General features: G+C 41.0%; 1 protein-coding gene across 3 annotated transcripts in view; it reads right to left on the reverse strand.

The window, feature by feature from the left end:
* The window catches only part of GNA15 (G protein subunit alpha 15), a 135,401-nt gene that overhangs the window by 46,798 nt on the left and 64,830 nt on the right, over positions 1–23,773 (reverse strand). For all 3 annotated transcript variants that reach the window (XM_040321776.1, XM_040321773.1, XM_040321777.1), the window contains exons 2-5: positions 22,338–22,522; positions 13,669–13,823; positions 8,083–8,211; positions 5,067–5,196 (exon numbers count right to left, since the gene is read on the reverse strand). In XM_040321776.1, the coding sequence (XP_040177710.1) occupies positions 5,067–5,196; positions 8,083–8,211; positions 13,669–13,823; positions 22,338–22,522 (599 nt within the window). The remainder of the gene's footprint in view (positions 1–5,066; positions 5,197–8,082; positions 8,212–13,668; positions 13,824–22,337; positions 22,523–23,773) is intronic.

Here is a 23,773-nt window from a genome sequence, read left to right on the forward strand (position 1 = left end):
CACCCATAGCATACACACGTTCTGACTTTTTCGGCAACAAACACGAACGTAGTGACGTTTCAACGTACTGACGAGAGTTTAAAAGAGGAAGTTCAATTCTCCGGCGTCACCCTTTGGGCTCCTTCTGCTAATCGAGAGTTAGTAGAGGTTTCGTCTGTGTGCATTCGCGATTTTCAGTTTTGTGCAATTTTGTTCGTTTCTGAACGTCCGTTCGTCAAGCAGACATGTTGCGCAATAGGGTTGTGCTAACTTGACCCACCAAAAAATATAGAAATATGTTTGATTCATATAACCAAAATACACTAATCCAAAGTAAAGACATTTGTTTTTACTCCGTCAGTATCACCAGTAAAGCAGCTTTTAGTATTATCACATTATAAAGAAGAAGAGAATGTGCGCTGCTTTTCTTGATTTCAGAATTGCCGCGTCAAGAATGTGCTCTTTCAAATACGAATGCTAGTTCTACCAGACATGCTTCTGAGCATGCGCGTTTGTATTTTGTGCAAAAGTCCGATTGCTTGCTGTACACACGGTCGGACTAGGCACCATCGGACTCTTGTTGACGTAAAGTTTGTCTATTTGCAGACCAAACTTTTTGTCCGATGAAACCCGAAAAAAGTTTGTCCGATGGAGCGTACACACGGTCGGACTATTTTGAAAACTTGCTGATTTTGAAGTTTGTTGGCAAAAAGTCTGACTGTGTTTACGGGCCTTTAGTCTGTAGGGTTCAATATTGAGTTGGCCCACCCTTTGCAGCTATAACAGCTTCATCTCTTCTATAAAGGCTGTCCACAAGGTTAGGGAGTGTCTTGAAAATGTTTCCAGAAACACATTTGTGAGGTCAGTCACTGATGTTGAACAAGAAGGCCTGGCTTGCAGTCTCCATTCTAATTCATCCCAAAGGTGTTCAATCAGGGTTGAGGTTAGGACTCTATGCAGGCCAGTCAAGTTTCTTCACTCCAAACTCTCTCATCTATATCTTTATGGACCTTGCTTTGTGCACTTGTGTGATGTCATGTTGGAACAGGAAGGGGCCATCCACAAACTGTTGGGAGCATGAAATTGTCCAAAATGTCTTGTTATGCTGATGCCTTTACTGGAACTAAGGGGCCAAGTCCAACCCCTGAAAATCAACCCCACACCATAATCCCCCCTCCACCAAATGATTTGGACCAGTGAACAAAGCAAGGTCCATAAAGACATGGATGAGCGTGTTTGGGGAGAAACTTGATCGGCCTGACCTCAACCCGATAGACCACCTTTGAGATGAATTAGAGTGGAGACTGCTAGCCAGGCCATCTTGTCCACATCAGTGCCTAACCTCACAAATGCGCTTCTGGAATAATGGTCAAACATTCCCATAGACACACTCCTAAACCTTGTGGACAGCTTTCCCAGGAGAGTTGAAGCTGTTATAGCTGCAAAGGGTGGGCCATCTCAATATTGAACCCTATGGGCTGAGACTGGGATGCCATTAAAGTTCATGTGCGTATAAAGACAGGTGTTCCAATAGGTATAATTAATAATTATAATTAATTTAATATAGTGTAGATGTGATGACTAATGCTCATGGCTCTCTCTCACCATCTCTATTGTGAGAGTATACTGCTGAAAAGGCTGAGAGTGGACAAAACCCCCATAAAAGGTACAAGGGCAGCCTGCTTATGTTAAGGAACCTTTTAGGGAACACCCTATTAGTCAGGAACTAATCTAAGTTTAGTTAGTGACTTGGACCAGCAGATGTTTTGTTTTATGCTGTCTTTCTAAATAAAAAAGCAGGACAATCCTGCTTGACACTGTTTTGTGCATGGTTTACTTCTGCCAACACCAGTTGAGTCTGTCCTTCTCTTGCATTGTTGGTCAGTGGAAAGAAGAACCCCCCCACGTTGGTGGTCAACAGGAGAATGAATCATACTTCACACTGGCCATCAACAGAAAAATAATCCCTTCAACAATAGTGATCTTTGAGGACAATATTGTAACAACGGCCTGTTTTCTGCCCTTGCTGATCAGCTGTTTGTTGCACTTGTATTAAAATGATTGTCCATTTGTAGCACCATATTGTAATAATTGACTTCTGTCAGGGCTCCTGATAAACCAGTACAGCCAGCCCTCCTGTATCGGGCCCTGGCCCCATTAGTTCAAAAAGGGGGGCCGAGCAGGAGCAATGGCAGTATTGCCTTTTACCAACCCTTATGGGTCCCCCTGCAGCCCTGCCAGCTCCTCCTCCTTGTTTTCCCTCCAGCTGCACTGCAGGGAGGTTGGTATCTGCGTCCCCTTCTCTAAATATGGCCTATTTACCAGCTCTTCCTGAATGAACACATTGAGTGATTGGCACTATGTTTACTATGCTTCATTCATTCGCTCTCCAGTGCAGCTGAGGCTGCAGAGAACAGGATTGGGATTGGGAAATCTGTCTTTGGTCCCTTTCTCTGTTTCAAATGTGAGACAACATGGGGTCTGTTTAGAAAATTTTCACTGTCTAATTTTACTTTGCAGTAAAACCTTGGTTTGAGAGTAACTTGGTTTAAGAGCGTTTTGCAAGACAAGATAATTTTAAAAACATTTTGACTTGATATACAAGCGATGTCCTGATATAAGTCTTTATATGAGTAGCGTCATGTCACAACTGAGTATAAAAGCCTCTAAGTGTAGCAATTTGGTTACATTTAATGAAGGTACAACGTTTAGCAACTCACATGGTTGATGATTAAAAGAGCCACATCTAAGTATGCAGGCATCCGGGGGAAAAGACAGACCTCTTCACTGTCATCAACGTCATCCCTTTCACACTGCTCTCCACAAGCGTTTCAAGCCTCACTTTCAGATCGCTCTACTGCAGGGTAGTCTTTCCGGTCACGATTGCAGACTGACAGCGGTGAGAGCCGCGGTTTGGAGGACGGTCTATGTGGACAACTTGACCCCGGATGCCTGCATACTTAGATGTGCCTCTTTTAATCATCAACCATGTGAGTTGCTAAATGTTGTACCTTCAATAAATGTAACCATATTACTACACTTACACCCACCTCTCTTCTCTTTTATACTCTGTAGCTCCTGCTGGATTTTGCTTCTAATCACCTTGTGGAGGCTGCTATTTGTGGATTAACATTTTATGGTCACACAACTTATCACATTGCTATAATCTTTTTATAAGGGCTATAAACTTAAGGGCTTATGACTAAATTGTTGTGGAACGAATCATTTGAGTTTCCATTATTTCTTATGGAGAAATTTGCATTGATATAAGAGTGCTTTGGATTACAAGCATGTTTCTGGAATTATGAATTATGCTGGCAATCCAAGGTTTTACTGTATAAATATTAATAAAAATCATTTTGTCGTATACAGGATGGTGGCATTATAAAATAATTAATTTCAGGTGTCAAGCAGACAACATGGATTCATGAAAGACAGAAGTTGTCAGACAAACCTGATTTCCTTTTATGAAGAGGTAAGTAAAACCCTGGACAGAGGCGTGGCTGTGGACGTGATATATTTGGATTTTACAAAAGCGTTCGATACAGTTCCGCACACACAGCTCATGTGTAAGGTAAGGTCTACAGGATTGGATATATCAGTTTGTAAATGGATAGAAAACTGGCTGAAAGCCAGAATTCAGAGAGTCGTGGTTAATGATTCTTACTCTGAATGGTCCAATGTTATCAGTGGTGTACCCCAAGGTTCAGTGCTGGGACCCTTACTTTTCAATATATTTATAAATGATATTGGGTCTGAGATCAAAAGTAACATTTCTGTCTTTGCAGATGACACCAAGCTATGCAGTGGAATAACGTCCTTACAGGATGTCTCCAATTTACAAGCCGACCTCAATGCTCTGTCTGATTGGGCGACTAAGTGGCAGATGAGGTTTAATGTAGATAAATGTAAAGTTATGCACTTGGGGGCTAAGAATATGCATGCATCATACATACTAGGGGGAGTACAACTGGGGGGGTCTGTAGTGGAGAAAGATCTGGGGGTTTTAGTTGATCATAAGCTCAATAATGGCATGCAATGCCAAGCTGCGGTTTCCAAAGCGAGCAAAGTCCTTTCTTGTATTAAGAGAGGTATGGACTCCAGAGACAGAGATATAATTTTGCCCCTGTACAAATCATTAGTAAGACCTCATCTGGAATATGCAGTTCAGTTTTGGGCACCAGTTCTCAAAAAGGATATAGGAGAACTGGAGAAAGTGCAGAGAAGAGCAACCAAACTGATAAGAGGCATGGAGGAGCTCAGCTATGAGGAAAGATTAGAGGAACTAGATTTATTCACTCTTGAGAAGAGGAGAATAAGGGGGGATATGATCAACATGTACAAATATATAAGAGGTCCATACAGTGAACTTGGTGATGAGTTATTCACTTTACGGTCATCACTGAGGACAAGGGGGCACTCTTTACGTCTAGAGGAAAAGAGATTTCACCTCCAAATACGGAAAGGTTTTTTCACAGTAAGAGCTGTGAAAATGTGGAACAGACTCCCTCCAGAGGTGGTTCTGGCCAGATCAGTAGATTGCTTTAAGAAAGGTCTGGATTCTTTCCTAAATGTACAGAATATAACTGGGTACTAAGATTTGTAGGTAAAGTTGATCCAGGGTAAATCCGATTGCCTCTCGGGGGATCAGGAAGGAATTTTTTCCCCTGCTGTAGCAAATTGGATCATGCTCCGCTGGGGTTTTTTGCCTTCCTCTGGATCAACTGTGGGTATGAAGTTGGGTGTATAGGATTTTACTGTGTTTTTTTATTTTGTTTTTTGTGGTTGAACTGGATGGACTTGTGTCTTTTTTCAACCTGACTAACTATGTAACTATGTAAGTATGCTAGGTATGCCATTGCGTTCAGGTGCCCCTTCTATTACATAGGCTGCATTTAGGCTTTTGAATCCCTGCCAATGCACTAAAATACAGGTTTTGATAGACCGGCACCAGTTTTCCTTCATACTGAATTACAAAGCACAGTTGGTTCACAGGTGCATTGGGGAACTATTCAAAATGAATGGTGCTGCAACGTTACCTCAACACAAAAATGGGAATCTGACCTTAGTATTTAAAAGATTTTTACCTCATCTTTCTTCTCTTCTAGCTGTTGGTCATATTCACTGAGAGATGCCAGGTAAATGAGAGCATTCACATTTTCAAAGCAGTGGATCCACTTCTTGCGCTCAGATTTCTGCCCCCCTACATCCACCATCCTGGGAAAAATATAATAAGCAAAGGTAGCTTTAAAAACAGAGAGCCTATGCAACATTTGCCCTAACCAAATGAAGTTATTTTTTTTATTTTTTATGAATGAATCCTCTCTGAATTGCCGGGAGCCGACAATTCATTAAAACCCCAAGTCCGGTTTTGAATGATTTTTTTTCTTTCAGAAATGACACTTTGTGCAGGGACAGTTCTAAGTACTGGAAACATGCACTATTTCACATGCTTACTTTACACCCCCCCCCCCATGGTACGAAATTTAAAGGAATATTTCACTTTTATTGTTTCACTTTTAGCATTATTAAATTCACTGCTCCCGAAAAAAAAAATTGCATTGATACATGTCCCCAGGGGCAGGACCCAGATCCCCAAACACTTTTTAGGACAATAACTTGCATATTGGCCTTTAAAATTAGCACTTTAGATTTCAAATGTTCGAGTCCCATAGACTTTAAGGGGGTTCTAAAGTTCACACGAACATTTGGTGTGTTCGCAAGTTCTGGTGCAAACCGAACAGGGGGGTGTTCGGCTCATCCCTAGTCATAATCATTGGCTGGTGTGCTGTCTCACATATCCAAAGACATGCTGGTAGGTTAAAGTGATTGTAAATGATCACCTTGTAAAACAACCCATTCAGTTTAACCAGTTTGCTGATTGGCTATCATGCGCAACTTCACCAGATCTTGCACTCTCCAGTTGTAGAAAATCAACCCCTTACTGTCTAATTTATACTTACAGCTACTTTTTTACTTTATGGACCTACAAACAAGAGAAAGGCAGGATGTCTCATGATTTTTTTAACTATAGTTAGTCTTTTGACTTCTCTGAATGTATCCACACACCTGTTCCCCCTATAGTACAGTTGCTGAATTTAGCCACAAACTCAGAGCCGTTCAGAGGAGGAAAGCAAAGTAAAAAATTAAAAAAAATAAAGCTTGTACAATTTGAAGAATGGGGGAGATTTACTAAAACTGATGCACTCAGAATCTGGTGCAGCTGTGCATAGCAGCCAAGCAGCTTCTAAGTTAATTTTGTTTAATTAAGCTTTAATTATAAAACCTGAAAGCTGGTTACTATGCAGAGCTGCACCAAATTTTGCACCATGCAGTTTAAGTTAATCTAATTTAGTTAATATAATTAACACACACTGGAACAATTTATAGTAGCTCAGTGGATCACATCAAAGGGTTATATGTATGACTAATAAACAGAAAGAATTAAAACAATCTTTTTGCATCACTTTAATTTGGATTATGTATGACCTGTTAATGATCTACAAATTGAAGATGTTATATCTCATTTACTTTTAATTTCTAAACGTGTGGTATATGTACAGTACTGGATATATTCAGTTGTGCTCATAAGTTTACATACCCTGGGAGAATGCTTTTTTGGCCATTTTTCAGAGAATATGAATGATAACACAAAAACTTTTGTTTCACTCATGGTTAGTGTTTGGCTGAAGTCATTTATTATCAATCAACTGTGTTTACTCTTTTTAAATCATAATGGCACCAGAAACTACAGAAATCACCCTGATCAAAAGTTTACATACCCCAGTTCTTAATACCGTGTATTGCCCCCTTTAACATCAATGACAGCTTGAAGTCTTTTGTTGTATTCGTGGATGAGGCTCTTTATCTTCTCAGATGGTAAAGCTGCCCATTCCTCTTGGATCCACATCTGTCCAAGTACGTCCCATGCGCAGCTTCCTGGCTGATGAATGCAAATGTTCCTCCAGTATTTTTTGTTAACATACTGCATTCATCTTGCCATCATTATTAACCAAATTTCCTGTGCCTTTGTAGCTCACACATCCCCAAAACATCAGTGATCCACCTTTGTATGTACCTTTCATCATATGCTTTGTTGACTCCTCTCAAAATGTAGCGTTTATGGTTGTGGCCAAAAAGCAACATTTTGGTCTCATCACTCCAAATGACTTTGTGCCAGAAGGTTTGAGGCTTCTCTCTGTGCTGTTTGGCGTTTTGTAAGCGGGATACTTTGTGGAATTTGCGTAGTAATGGCTTTCTTCTGGTGACCCGACCATGCCGCCCATCTTTCTTCAAGTGCCTCCTTATTGTGTATCTTGAAACAGCCACATCACACATTTTCAGAGAGTCCTGTATTTCACCTGAAGTTGTGGGTTTTTCTTTGCATCCTATACTATTTTTCTGGCAGTTGTGGTGAAATTTTAGTTGGTCTACCCGACCGTGGTTTGGTTTCAACAGAACCTCTCATTTTCCACTTCTTGATTAGAGTTTGAACACTGCTGATTAGCATTCTCAATACCTTGGACATCTTTTTATATCCCTTTCCTGTTTTATACAGTTCAACTACCTTTTCCCGCAGATCCTTTGACAATTCTTTTGCTTTCCCCATAACTCAGAATCCAGAAATATCAGTGCAGCACTGGGTGAAAGATGCAAGGGTCTGTCAGGAGTCCAGAAATGCATTGACCTTTTATACACACACTAATTACAAGTAAACAGATCACATGTGAGGATGGTTATCTTTAATAGTAATTCAAACCCCTTTGTGTCAACTTGTGTACATGTTATCAGGCCAAAATCACCAGGGTATGTAGACTTTTGATCAGGGTCATTTAGGCAGTTTTTGTTGCTATTTTGTTCTAAAAAGAGTAAACACCGTTTATTGATAATAAATGGCTTCAGCCAAACACTAACCATGAGTAAAAAAAATGTTTTTGGGGTTTTCATTCATATTCTCTGAAAAATTAAGAAATCCAAGAAATCATAAATTCTGCCAGGGTATGTAAACTTATGAGCACAACTGTATATATATATATATATATATATATATATATATATATATATATACACACACACACACGGTATATATTTCTTGTTTCTCACCTAAGAGTAACATTATCCACAGAGAAACAATACTCATTGATTCCTGTAGTTGGCATCCTGACTCTTACGATGTCTTCATTAGTTGGTAGATATCCATCTTCTGTGATCCGTTCCAGATTGGTCAAGTAGCTGCAAGACAGGAAGGCATTGTTAGCTGAGATAAGCAGGGCTTGTATAACACATTATGAAATCCTGTGATAACGTTTATTGTTTAGAATATCTGTAATCCATTGCAGCTGCACATTTTACTCTGTATGTAACTGATGGTTGGTCACCTACGGAAAAACAACACATGTCCATATACGTTCTTATTTTACCATTGATTGATAACTGGTTTCTTTGTAAATCTTCATCCTGTATGCATCTATATGATACATATAACTGATTTTTTGGTGCGTTACACAAAAAATATCATGATTGCGTTTAATTGTATATTTTATATTTATGTTTTTTTTCTGCAATGTATGTGATGTATAAGAACCATAAGTAGCAATCTTTTGTATAAGAACAATGAGTAGCAATCTTTTTACTATGCATTATGTTTTAGCAAGGCTTTTTTTCTCAGACAATAGGTGCAGGAACTCCCCTTTTCTAAGTCACTTGTTTTCTCCGACCCCTACCCACCTTCCAGTACCGTCCCTTTTAGACAATACAGAACCAAGTATCATTTTGCTGTGCTAAGTAATTTGTATGGAATTTGGTTTTACCTTCAGCCAGCAACAATAGATCCCCCTAACAATGTACCACCCACAACTAAATCCCCCCCCCAGCAACAATAGACACCCGGCAGCATCCCCGCACAGCCGGCATTAATAGACTCTCTGGCAGCCATTAACAATAGACCCCTCCCCCAACAGTAGATCTCCTTCAGCAACAACTGACCCCCCCAGCAACAATAGGTCCCCCACCAGCATCACTAGACCTCCTCAGCAACAATAGACCCTCTGCAAAAATAGATCCCCTCCAGCTAGAATCGATCCGCCAGCAGTGAGCATCAATACCCTGCAGCACACACACCCCAGCACCCCTTAACATTACACACAGTCAGTCCAGGAGGTGCGGGAACTGCGATCCCCCGCGTTCCCGCTGAAAAAAAGCCCAGGTTTTATGTACCAGGGATATGGAGGTTTAAAAGCCTAAAACACTTTGGGTTTTACAAGATGTAGGTTTAATAAAGTTTTCCTGTCCTACAACAGTCCAAAATATTTTTTCTGCTAAGCAATCCAAGAGTTCACAGGTCTAGCCTTCTTATCATTTTTGTATGTCACTCTTATGCCCCGTACACACGGTCGGAATTTCCGATGGCCTAAAATCCGATGGAATTTTTCGGCGGAAATCCGTTTAAGCTATCTTGCATACACACTGTCAGACCAAATTCCGACCGTCCAAAATGCAGTGACTAACACTACGTCAAGCCAAGAAAAATTAAGTTCAATGCTTCTGAGCATGCGTCGACTTGATTCTGAGTTTTTTCTCTATCGGAGTTGCACACAGACAATAGGAATTTCCTATAGTTTTTTTTTCCATCAGAAAAAAATAAAACATGTTCTATTTCTAAACACTGACAGAAAAAAGTCAGATGGGGCCCACACACGATCGGAATTTCAGATTTTTAATTTGAAATTCTGATCGTGTGTGCGCAGCATTAGGTGTACATTTATTAAACTGAGACGTTTTCTCTCCAAGACAACCACTGCCTTTCTAAAGAAGCTGAGGGTAAAGGTAATGGACTGGCCAAGCATGTCTCCAGACCTAAACCCTACTCAAATGGAAGGTGGAGTAGCGCAAGGTCTCTAATATCCACAAGCTCTGTGATATCATCATGAAGGAGTGGAAGAGGACTCCAGTGGCAACCTGTGAAGCTCTGGTGAACTCCATGCCCAAGAGGGTTAAGGCAGTGCTGGAAAATAATAATGCGCCTCACAAAATATTGACACTTTGGGCCCAATTTGGACATTTTCACTTAGGGGGTGTACTCAATTTTGTTGCCAGCAGTTTAGACATTAATGGCTGTGTGAGTTATTTTGAGGGGACAGCAAATTTACACTGTTATACAAGCTGTACACTCACTACTTTACATTGTAGCAAAGTGTCATTTCTTCAGTGTTGTCACATGAAAAGATACAGTAAAATAAAAATGTATTTATAAAAATGTGAGGTTTGTACTCAGTTTTGTGAGCTACTATATATAGATATATCTAGATAAAGTAAAACCTTGGTTTGAGAGTAACTTGGTTTGAGAGCGTTTTGAAAGACAAGCAAAATGTTTTAATACATTTTGACTAAATATACAAGCGATGTATTGATATAAGAGTAGCGTCATGTCACAACTGAGTATAAAAAAGAAGAGAGGAGACTGTGTAGCAATATGGTTATATTTAATGAAGGTACAACATTTAGCAACTTATTGCTACACTTAGAGGTGCCTCTCTTCTCTTTTATACCCTGTAAAAAAATGCTTTGATATACAAGTGCTTTGGATTACAAGCATGTTTCTGGAATGAATTATGCTCGCAAACCAAGGTTTTACTGTGTGTGTGTATATATATATATATATATGTATATATATATATATATATATATATACTGTATATATATATATATATATATATATATATATATATATATATATTATAATAATTTTAACCCACTGGTGCTGATATACAGTATAGGAAGAAAGAAGTCTTCTTTCTCTAATCGCACCAGCTTCTCTCCCAGATTCTCCAGCTCTGAGCTCTGAGAAATTTCAGAGTAATGGCCAGTGAAATCTTCAGGTCTGGCCTTTTGTGACAGAACGGTTGTGTGCTGTGATGAGCAGCCGAGAACATGTTCTATGCTCCTCATCTCAGCTACATAAACCGGTACACACCAGAGATCAGCCATGATCCTGAGGATCACAGCTTTTCTCTGCTTCATAAACGGACACCCTAGTCCAATGTCACACATGCGATCCTGTCACTGACCAAAACGTGCCCGGACAGGATCACTATGGAAGACACAGCAGGGAGGTGAGACACCCACCTGCTTGCATGTGTCAATCCCTCGCCAGCTGGATGAATGACATGTTGCTTCCTTACTGGTGGCACATATTCTGCAGCATTTTTGGCAAGGACACATTCAAAACAGGTGAGTGCCTTCCCTGTACATTTTAACGATCCTGTCACTGGTGAGTTCTGTCCAGTGACAGAGTTGCAAGCGGGACAAGTGTATGTCAAGCCAAAATGTTTTTTTTTTTTTTTTCGTTTTGAATAGAGTGGAGAAGGGTTAGAACCAATTGTATGTGTTTACTGCTATGCAGGGCTCTTTTAGAGAGAATTCCCCTCACTATGTGAGATACAGACAAAAAATGATATGGGACAGGGGTTCTAGCCGTCTCTGCTGTACTAATAAAAAAATACATTTTATTTGTGTGTTGCTGTCACTTCCTGTCTGGAAGAACTGTTATTGCCTGATATGAGTTTCAGTCCTTGCAAAAGCCTGTTTCAAAAGAAGACAAAATCGATTTGAAATCTACAAGATTGTGGAGTTAAGAGCATCAGTCTTACTGTGATGAATTTGATAACACTGCATCACAGTTACACAGAAGCTGCAAGCAGTACTATGGCATTAGAAGATACTATATGGTTTTAGGTCATTTTATTTAAAATTGTTTAGGCTCCATGCACACTGGAAGCTAAAGAAAAGCTATAAAAACTGCCAGTAGCTTTGCAGGGAACCTTTCAACGTTTTTTAGCGTTTATTAGTGTTTTTCAGTGTAGCGTTTTTAGCTTTTTTTTTTATTGATTAAAAAAAAACGCCCAAAAAAGCTGGTGAGTTGCGTTTTTGAGCATTTATTAGCGTTTTTTAGCGTTTTTTAGCGTTTTTTTCCCACTGAAAAATGGCACTTTGAACGCGATTTTCGAGCTTTCAGAAAAAAGCCCATAAACTCAACTGCTCATTAAAGCTGTAAAACGTCCAGGTGTGCAAGGACACATAGGCTAACATAGAGTGCAGTTTATGGGCTTTTAAAAAAAAAAGCCAAAACGCCAATAAACTACAGTTTATCAGCTTCAGTGTGCATGGAGCCTTAAAGTTTATATATTTTTAATGATTTTTTTTATTTATGTAACATCTTAACTTAACAAATAAACATTCAATACATGCACCCATGACACAGGTAAGCAGATCTTCACCCTTCATGGCATTGTCTCTCCCTTCCACCCATCTTCCAGTCCTCTTCCCGATAAGGGACCTTTTTTTTCTTTATTTACTTTTTTTTTATGAATTTGTCCAGCCTCGGCATGCCCTGTTCTCCCTCTGCCTCCAGGGATATAAACATCACATATCCCAGTAGGCAAACCGTTAAATTGAGTAAATGAAAAGACATGTTGGCTGAACCCGGAACAGCCGGCAGCAGCTCGATAAAACCGCGGCAAGACATGGTGGCGCAGAACTGAGCGATTCCAGAAGAGCTGGACATTGCTGAGTATCTAACATGTGCCAATCTCACCACCAATAGGGTATAGGTTAAAAAATCTGATTTCAGACTGTGCCTCTCTCTGACTGAAATTCTGCCCAAAACAGAAGAAGGGATAAGAGAAGTACATACCATTTTATGGCTATTTTCACCCCCGGCTTCCCCGAGGGAGTGGGCGTTCCGAATCACAGGCTGTGATTGACTTGCTTCCGACCGGCGCATACTGCGCGTCACGAGTTGCCGAAAGAAGCCGAACGTCGGTGCGCAGGCGCCATATAGAGCCGCACCGACAGTATGCGCCGGTCGGAAGCACGTCAATCACAGCCTGTGATTAGGAACGCCCACTCCCGCGGGGCGTTCACCTGAATTAAGGTGAAAAAAACACAAACCTTTACAACCCCTTTAACCTTCAATTTTATCCTTTCCTCTCTTAACAAGCTTCTTAATCTTGTCAACTTCACACAATGTAAAATAATCTTCTCTAAAGTTTAGTACTTCCAAATTCATATTCAATAACAGAAAAAACAGTTAACCTGCTGAACATTTCCATCTGGGCCTATAGTCTTTTTTTTAATCCTTACTATATGGTCTTTACTATTTCACATGCAGCCAGAGTTTTACTATTCTATTCTGTTGTAATGCATGTGTCTGGGTATTAGATGATTAGTCCTTGTTAAAGTCATTTCATTGGCAGTTCTAGCCTTTATTTATTCTTGTTCTCTTTATCTATGCTGACACTCCATATACGTCAGTATGACTCATTTTATTTCTCGGTTGTGATATAATTTTACTCCAATGAAACTTGCTGACAAATTAGGTGTGTGACTCATAGAATAATTGCAGGAACAATTACATTAGTATGAACAAAGAAAACATTTCAATGTATAATTGATGACGTTCTCAGGGTTAAATATATATTATATATGCAGAAACTGAAAATCCACAGAATCTTTCCAGAACTCTATTCTTAAAGTGGAACCTCAGTCAATTTTTTTTTTATTTTTTTTTAGGTTAAGATAGAGCTATAAAAGGGTTAGAACCTCTTTCTGGCTTTAATAGTTGTCTGTGTTCCACTGGGAAGGTTTGTAACTTCTTATTTCTCACATATTCTAGTCCTCTCATGATCTTACTAGTAAGCAGAGTCAAGCAGGTGAAATTCTCTTCTTTTCTCATAACACTTGCGAACACCGGGATCGTTCCATAATTTCTTTATGGCGGCAACATGATGTTTTTCTATTTGCTTTACATTATATACATCCAAACTTTTGATCAGCTTCCCATTCATCTATGAAAAAGAATACAATGACATTGTCAGTGTGAGGAGAGGAAAGTGCAGAATTTAGGCTAAGAATTAGAATTGACAATGTTTCTCAAATTTATTTAAGTATGCTCCCCTTTGTAAAAAAAAAAATGATAATGTAAAAGAATATATACAATGTACATATACAGTCACAGTGTGTAAAAGAATAGCCCCCCCCCCCATTTAAAATAATCACACTGCGTTGCTTTGCAGCCTGAAATGAAGACAGCCACAGTTCTGTATTTACTCAGTGCAATGTATAACATCAAAGTGAAAAATATAACACCAACATGTCAGAAAAACAAAATAAAAAAATAAATAAAAAACAGAATCACTGAGTTAGAAAAAGGATCACCCCCTTGTGTCAGTATTTTGTTGAACCACCTTTTGCTTTAATTATAGCCTTTAGTCTGTTGGGATATGTCTCTACTAACTTTGCACATCTTCTTTTCAGTTAAATCTGATGGTGACAATTTGTGGACTGCAGTCTTCAAGTCATTCCACAGATTTTCATTGGGGTTTAAGTCTGGGCTCTGACTAGGTCATGCAAGGACATTCAACTATTTCTTCTTCAACCACTGTGTGGTTATTTTTGTGGTGCACTTTGGGTCATTGTCATGTTGGAAGGTAAACCTTCTTCCCATTGACAACTTTCTGGCAGAGGGCAGCAGATTTTCCTCAAGAATTTGATGGTTTTTGCCCCATCCATTCTTTCTTCTATCCTGACAAGTGCTCCATTCCCTGCTGCAGAGAAACACCCCCATAACAGGATATTACCACCTCCATGCTTTACTGTATGAATTGTGCTATTTGGATGGTAAGTTGTATTGGATTTTCACTAGACATATCATTTGGTGTTGAGGCTTAATAATACATTTTTAGTCTCATCTGACCATAACATCTTTTTCTATGTGGCCTCAGACTCTTAAAGTCATGACTGCATGTGGCCTTTCTTGAGGCTTTTTTTAACCCCTCCCACATTTGTGGAGAATTTGTGATATTGTTGTCACATGCACACTTCTAGGCATTGATAGAGCCTTTGAGAATTTTTTTTTATCCATCTCCTGACAACTTTATCCTGAGGATCGTTTGGCAGTGCCTTGCCACCCATAGTTGATTGCTTGTTTCAGTTGCAGAGACTAAAAGCTGTTTTCATGCTGAGCTAATCAAAATGACCACAGCTGATCACAGTTGAAAGTCAAATGGCTTTGTGTACCATTAAGAAGGTGATTATCTACACCTTTTTGAGTTTAAAGTCATTTTTAGTGATTCTGTCTTTGATTTTTTTTTTTTGGTGTTATATCTTTCACTTGAGTGTTATAAGTTGCATATGTAATTACAGCTGGATAAAACAAAAACTGTGTATGACTTCATTTTAGGCTGCAATGCAACACAATTGGATTATTTTAAAGGGGGTGATTCGTTTTACCCATTGTAATATATATATTATACATAACAAAAAAGTGTGAAACAACTGAAAATATATTTCATATTCTAGGTTCTTCAAAGTAGCCACCTTTTGCAGCAGACACATCTCTAGAACTGTTAAGAGGAGACTGTGTGAATCAGGCCTTCATGGTAGAATATCTGCTAGAAAACCACTGCTAAAGAAAGGCAACAAGCAGAAGAGACTTGTTTGGGCTAAAGAACACAAGGAATGGACATTAGACCAGTGGAAATCTGTGCTTTGGTCTGATGAGTCCAAACTTGAGAACTTTTGTTCCAACCCCTGTGTCTTTGTGCGACGCAGAAAAGGTGAACGGATGGACTCTACATGCCTGGTTCCCACCGTGAAGCATGGAGGAGGAGGTGTGATGGTGTGGGGGTGCTTTGCTGGTGACACTGTTGGGGATTTATTCAAAAATGAAGGCATACTGAACCAGCATGGCTACCACAGCATCTTGCAGCGGCATGCTATTCCATCCGGTTTGCATTTAGTTGGACCACCATTTATTTTTCAACAGGACAATGACCCCAAACACACCTCCAGGCTGTGTAAGGGCTATTTGACCAAGAAGGAGAGTGATGGGGTGCTGCGCCAGGTGACTACCTCTTGAAGCTCATCAAGAGAATGCCAAGAGTGTGCCAAGCAGTAATCAAAGCAAAAGGTGGCTACTTTGAAGAACCTAGAATATGAAATATATTTTCAGTTGTTTCACACTTTTTTGTTATTTATAATTCCACATGTGTTAATTCATAGTTTTGATGCCTTCAGTGTAAATCAACAATTTTCATAGTCATGAAAATAAAGAAAACTCTTTGAATGAGAAGGTGTGTCCAAACTTTTGGTCTGTACTGTATATATATATATATATATATATATATATATATATATATATATATATATATATATATATATATACACAGTTGTTTTTATAAGTTTACATTCCCTTGCCAGAATTTATGATTTCTTGGCCATTTTTCAAAGGATATGAATGATAACACAAAAACTTTTTTTTCACTCATGGTTGGTGTTTGGCTGAAGCCATTTATTATCAATTAACTGCATTTACTTTTTTTAAATCACATTGGCAACATAAACTACCCAAATGACCCTGATCAAAAGTTTATATACACCAGTTCTTAATACTGTGTTTTCCCCTTTGACATCAATGACAGCTTGAAGTCTTTTGGGGTATTTGGGGATGAGGCTCTTTATATTCTCGGATGGTAAAGCTGCCCATTCCTTTTGAAAAAAAAGCCTCCAGTTCCTGTAAATTCTTGGGCTGTCTTGCATGAACTGGACATCTGAGATCTCCCCAGAGTGGCTCAATGATATTGAGGTCAGGAGACTGAGATGGCAACTCCAGAACCTTCACTTTATTCTGTTGTAGCCAATGACAGGTCAACTTGGCCTTGTGTTTTGGATCATTGTCAAGTTGGAATGTCCAAGTACGTCCCATGCGCAGCTTCCTGGCTGATGGATACAAATGTTTCTCCAGTATTTCTTGATAACATACTGCAAAAAGTTACATTTTGGTCTCATCACTAGAGTTGAGCGAACCCGAACTGTAAAGTTTGGGTTCGGTACGGACTTTGGGTTTTTCCCGAACCCGGACCCGAACAATTAGAAAAAGTTTGGGTCCGGGTTTCGGAGTTCGGGAAAAAAAATGTGCGGAGGTCCCCGCCGTCAATTTAAAAAAAAAATGACGTGCGGTTCCCCCTAAATATCCATAACCAGACCCTTCAGGTCTGGTAAGGATATTAAGGGGAACCCCGCCGTCAATTTAAAAAAAAAAAGACATGCGGTTCCCCCTAAATATCCATAACCAGACCCGTTATCCGAGCACGTTGACCTGGCCGGCCGCAGAAAAAAAAGGGGGGGGACAGAGTGTGGCCCCCCCTCTCCTGAACCGCACCAGGCCACATGCCCTCAACATTGCCCCCCAAAGCACCTTGTCCCCATGTTGATGGGGACAAGGCTCTCATCCCCACAACCCTTGCCCGGTGGTTGTGGGGGTATGCGGGCGGGAGGCTTATCAGAATCTGGAAGACCCCTTTAACAAAGGGGACCCCCAGATCCTGACCCACCCCTGTGTGAAATGGTAATGGGGTACACTGTACCCCTACCATTGCACGAAGGAAGTGTAAATTCTTGTAAAAAAACACACACACACACCGTAGAATAAAGTCCTTTATTAATAAAAAAAAAAGAAAAAAACTCCAGCGGTGATAATCCACTCGTTCCCGGCTTCCTGCTCCAACGTTGTCTTGATCCAGCGACAGGTGCGGGTGATCTCCAGCGATGAGAAGATCCATCCATCCAGAGCGCAGCATTGCCGACCTCCTCTCACCGCTGGACACAGCCCAGCGAATGACGTGCTGAAGCTGAGACATTACTTATATAGGGGAGGCAGGGCCACCCGTCACGTGACCCCGCACCCTCTGACGCACCCTCTGCTACGTCACTGGGGAAGTCCAGGAAGAGGGAAGACTGGGCTTACCCAGTGACGTAGCAGAGGGTGCGTCAGAGGGTGCGGGGTCACGTGACGGGTGGCCCTGCCTCCCCTATATAAGTAATGTCACAGCTTCAGCGCGTCATTCGCTGGGCTGTGTCCAGCGGTGAGAGGAGGTCGGCGATGCTGCGCTCTGGATGAATGGATCTTCTCATCGCTGGAGATCACCCGCACCCGTCGCTGGATCAGGACAACGTTGGAGCAGGAAGCCGGGAACGAGGGGTTCCCCTTAATATCCATACCAGACCTGAAGGGTCTGGTTATGGATATTTAGGGGGAACCGCACGTCATTTATTTTTTTAAATTGACGGCGGAGTTCCCCTTAATATCCATACCAGACCTAAAGGGTCTGGTTATTGAATTTGCGGGGACCTCCGCGCATTTTTTTTTCTAAAAGTCCGTGTCCCATTGACTACAATGGGGTTCGGAGTTCGGGTTCGGGTTCGGGTTCCCGAACCCGAACATCCAGGTGTCCTCTCAACTCTACTCATCACTCCAAATGACTTTGTGCCAGAAGGGCCACTTCTTGATTAGAGTTTGAACACTGCTGATTGGCATTCTCAATTCCTTGGACATCTTTTTATATGCCTTTCCTGTTTTTAACAGTACAACTACCTTTTCCCAGAGATCCTATGACAATCCTTTATCTTTCCACATGCCTCAGAATCCAGAAACGTCAGTGAGACACAAGGGCGGATCCAGAGTCTAGTCTCGGGAGGGGCACTGCCAGAAAATAAGGTGTTGCTTACAGAACTCAATTAGGTGTCCGGTGTGTCCGCTGCAATGTTGCAGTACCGCTAAAAAATCAATGATCGCTGCCATTACTAGTAAAAAATATTTAAATATAAATGCCATAAATCTATCCCATAGTTTGTAGACGATTGTCAGGGACTGCAGACATGGTACAAGAGATGGTCAGAGACTGCAGACATGGTACAAGAGATGGTCAGAGACTGTATACATGGTACAAGAGATGGTCAGAGACTGCAGACATGGTACAAGAGATGGTCAGAGACTGCAGACATGGTACAAGAGATGGTCAGAGACTGCAGACATGGTACAGGAGATGGTCAGAGACTGCAGACATGGTACAAGAGATGGTCAGAGACTGCAGACATGATACAAGAGATGGTCAGAGACTGCAGACATGGTACAAGAGATGGTCAGAGACTGCAGACATGGTACAAGGGATGGTCAGAGACTGCAGACATGGTACAAGGGATGGTCAGAGACTGCAGACATGGTACAAGGGATGGTCAGAGACTGAAGACATTGTACAAGAGATCAATGCAGCCTCATCAGTGCCCATCATTGCAGCCTCACTGTACATATGAATGCAGCCCCACTTTTGTATATAAATGCAGTCCCACTTTTGTATATAAATGCAGTCCCACTTTTGTATATAAATTCAGTCCCACTGTATATATAAAAATTGTTTTAAACTATTACACTGCCCAGGTATGTGACATGTTAATTAGTGATCACTAATGGGCATATATTTTATTGTGTACACTGCTGGGCATATGTTATTAACGGTCACGCTGATGGGCACCTTTTTTTTTATGTTAAGGGGAAAGGAGCACTCTAATGGACAAATTTTATTTTAATACTGATAGGTATATTTTTAATGTGCACACTGATGGGCATATTTTGTTAAGGGGCACACTGATAGACACATTCTGTGGTGCTCATCAGAATGGCCCTTAACATAAATTATGCCCATCAGCGTACACATTAAAAATATATAGCCATCAGCGTGCCCCTTAAAATAAAATGTGCCCATCAGAGTGCCCCTTAACATAAAAGGTGCCCATCATCGTGACCCTTATTTTATGTTAAGGGGCATGCTGATGGGGACATTTTTTGTTAAGGAGCACTCTGATGGGCATATTTTATTTTAAGAGCAACACTGATGGGCACATTTTGTATTAAGGGGCACTCTAAAGGGCAGATTTTATGTTAAGGAGCACGTTTTGTTGTGCCCATCAGAGTGCCCTTAAACATAAAATGTGCCCATCAGAGTGTCCCTTAATATAAAATGTGCCCATGGGCACATTTTATGTTAAGGGGCACGCTGTTGGACATATTTTATGTTAAGGGGCACTCTGATGGGCAAATTTTATGTTAAGGGAAACATTTTGTTGTGCCCATCAGAGTGCCCCTTAATATAAAATGTGCCCATCAGGGTGCTCCTTAACTTAAAATTTTTGTATATGAATGCAGCCCCACTTTTGTATATGAATGCAGTCCCACTTTGTATATAAATGCAGCCCCACTTTTGTATATAAATGCAGTCCCATTTTTGTATATAAATGCAGCCCCACTTTTGTATATAAATGCAGCCCCACTTTTGTATATAAATGCAGCCCCACTTTGTCTATGAATGCAGTCCCACTTTGTCTATGAATGCAGTCTCACTTTTGTCTATGAATGCAGTCCCACAATTGTATATGAATGCAGTCCCACTTTTGTCTATGAATGCAGTCCCACTTTTGTATATTAATTCAGCCCCACTTGTATATTAATGCAGCCCCACTTTTGTATATTAATGCAGCCCCACTTTTGTATATTAATGCAGTCCCACTTTGTCTATGAATGCAGTCCCACTTTTGTCTATTAATGCAGCCCCACTTTGTATATTAATGCAGCCCCACTTTTGTATATGAATGAAGCCCCACTGTGCATGGCACTCACCATGGCATTGCCTCGATCACACACAGCAGGTATCTCCTCTCCCGACGTGTGTGATGGAACAAACAGGAGCTGTAGGTCTGTGTTCGTCAGGGCAGTGTGCTCTAGCAAGGTCCCCCCCTAGACGGGCTTGTGTGATAGACAAAACACTGATTCAATCAGTGTTCCATCTCCATCTACTATCACACAAGCAGGTCTAGCACAGGCAGCACAGCCGAACACAGACCCAGCTCTCACACACAGCGAGAGATGCCCGGTGTCATACATGCAGGAGAGAGGGGAAGCGCTGCAGTCAGCTACAGCTCAAAGCAGCCTCAGGACAGGCAGCCTACCGGGCTGGGCCACTCCGGCCCTGGTGATGAGAGAGAGTGAGAGACTCGGCAGCGGCAGCTGCAGGCACCGCAAAGCAGTTTTAAAAAAAAAATGATAACAAAAAAAAAAAATTGCAATTGCCCTGTTGCCCCCCCTGGATCCGCCGGTGGTGAGACAGTGAGAATAAGATTACATCTGCATTGCACCAATCAGCAAACTAACAGACTTTTAGTTCAAACTATTTTATTGGTTATTTCCAGAAGAGATAATTGTATATACTGTAAAGAATACTGTAAAAATACAACGTATAGATACAGTGTAACCTATGCCATTGGAAACCATACAGCATAACCTACTTTCCATGGGTTTTCTGATGGAAAAAAAAAAACGCACTGGACTGGATGTGGTGTGAAATGGCTCTCAGTTTAGTAAGTCAAAAAAGAGAATAGTCCACACATGAAAAGGGACAACTGGTGTTCAAGAAATTTAACTCGAGCCTTTAGGACCAATAAGCCCAAATTGTAAGCTAACAGACTCTTTTGCTATAGATCTGGGAAGATCTGAAATAAGGGGAAGCTCTGCTGTTTTCTATCATCCAATCATGTGCAAGCAAAAACGCCTTTTTATTGTCCTTGCATGTCCCCCTCAGATCTACAGCACACTGCACTACACTTCCAAGCAGGGATCAGCAAGGTGTCCGCACACAGACACCTGTGTCCGTGAGCGGCCCTTGCAGTGTTCGCAGCCGCCGCAGACATTTTTTGTGCTGAGTCTCCTTCTGTGTACTGTAATGTGGCTCCGGCCGCAAACTCTAGTGGAGTGGAGTGTAAAGTGATCTGTTGGAGGGAGGGACTTGTATTAGTCTGTGCAGTGGCCACCCAGCGCAAGAGAACAAGCAGCCCAGGAGGAAGAAGAAAGGAGTCAGTGGAGTGGAGGAGTGTATGTTACTGCGGACTGTGGAGTGATTTATCTGTGTTCTGTTGGAGGGAGCAGGGACAGGCAGTGTCAGTGAAGCGGCTGCCCAGCGTGGGACGGGGAGAAGGAGAACAGCCGAGAGCTGACTGAGCCGAGGGGGTGGAAACAAGGAAGGAAGGTGCTGGAGGAGGCCTGGAGCTGGAATAGATTCTTCTGTTCTGTGCCGGCCCAGCTCCAGCAGTAACATGTTGGCTAAAAATATATATATATATATATATATATATATATATATATATATATATATATATATATATATATTATTTTCAGGGATGGAGTGTGGTGCAGCAGGAAAACCTGATGAATATACTACAGGTGAAAGGTAAGAGTATCTGAGTAAGAAGACTAAATGGAGATCTATTCTATGGGGGACCTGCTTCAATGGCCTGCTCTAAAGGAGGATCTATGGGGGACCTGCCCTGGCCTGCTCTAAGGGGATCTATGAAGGCCCCCGGCCTGGCCCGCTCTAAAGGGGGATCTATGGGGGACCATTTACTAAACATTCATGCAACAAGTAGAACTGTTATTTACTGTGTGTCATTTCAACACTGCTCAGATACAACATTACCATGTTTCCTTGCAAGGTATAAGGCACTTGTAGGGTTTCCATAGCTCCCACCAAATACTGAGCACAGGTAACTATGTTCTGATGCACGAGTATTGCGTACACTTTGCGATCTTCTACTGAGAACCCGGTTCCATGGATGATTCGCATCTGCTTTATAAATGTGCTCTTTCCACTCTCTCCAGTTCCTATAGGAAACACTACAAATTAGTATACTGTACTGTATTTTTTTTAATGAATAACACCTTACTTAAAGATAGAAGTAGTACAAAAGGCAATATCACCGATTTGGATTATACTTGCCACAAAGCTCGTTTGTGCCATCTCTGATATCTACTACACTTCAAGTCAACCTTTCAATGTGGAGGCCCAGTTTCATCACAAGAACCTTGAATAAAGAAGAAGCTGAATCTCCACAATTAAGTTAAAGAGCACTACAAGCTTAAAATGGGTAAAGAAGCCTTTCAAATCCTACAACGACTAATCATATGTTAGCTTGTATGATAACTAACATAAATATACAGTAGTCATTTGCTGAATGGGACTTCACATGAAGACTACTAGATCACCAAATTGGCATGACTTTTGGCCAGGCATGACTTTTGGCCTGGATCATGTCAAACCAATTGGTGAATTTATTTGTGAACATTTGGGGTTCCATCCCAATGTTTGGGACTGTTTATGCATTTTGGCGATATTTGCTGAGCTTCCCTCATGTTGCCTTGTATGCCTCGAGTCCCAACCACCTTGGGCCAAAACTCTCTTTCTAATCAGAAGAGGTTGTGGAAAAATACACAGCTCCCAGATAAAGGTATTTTACATGTATCTACTGAGTAGACTTGGCGCTGGATGATTCTGTTGTGCCATTTAAAGTCTTCAGCCACCATCATAAAAACAATAACATCTCATCTTAAGGCTCTACCCGACTGGTTTTACTGGAGACAACATCATCAAGCGAACTGGCTAGTTCTCTTAATGATGCTGTCTCCAGCAGAACCAGTCAGGCAGAGTCTTAGAATGTGACATTATTGCACATACGATCAGTGATCGGACCGAACGCTGATTTACATACAGGAGCACTTAGTTATTTTAAAGTGGTAATAAACTCGTCAATATAAAAACGATTTAACCAATATTACAATCTACATATGTATTGAAAATAAAATGGGCACTAAGAGTAAGCCCAAAAAATCGTTCTTCACTGCTGCTCTGTCATAGCCGTCGCCATATCAACTGTGGTCTCCTATGTCTGTATTCTGATTTACTTCTGCCCGCATTACATTTTTCCCTCTGTAATCTCGCGCATGCGCAGTAATTGCACTATCCAAGCCTCTTCTTCATTTCCAGTTACTATGGAAACAGACATCGAACAAATCAGAGACTATCTTATTGTTGGCATTGCGGGATGTCGGGGCTGATGTCGACAATAGGAAATGACG

The sequence above is a fragment of the Rana temporaria genome, chromosome 1 (genome assembly GCF_905171775.1).
Source record: "Rana temporaria chromosome 1, aRanTem1.1, whole genome shotgun sequence".
Lineage (NCBI taxonomy): Eukaryota > Metazoa > Chordata > Amphibia > Anura > Ranidae > Rana > Rana temporaria.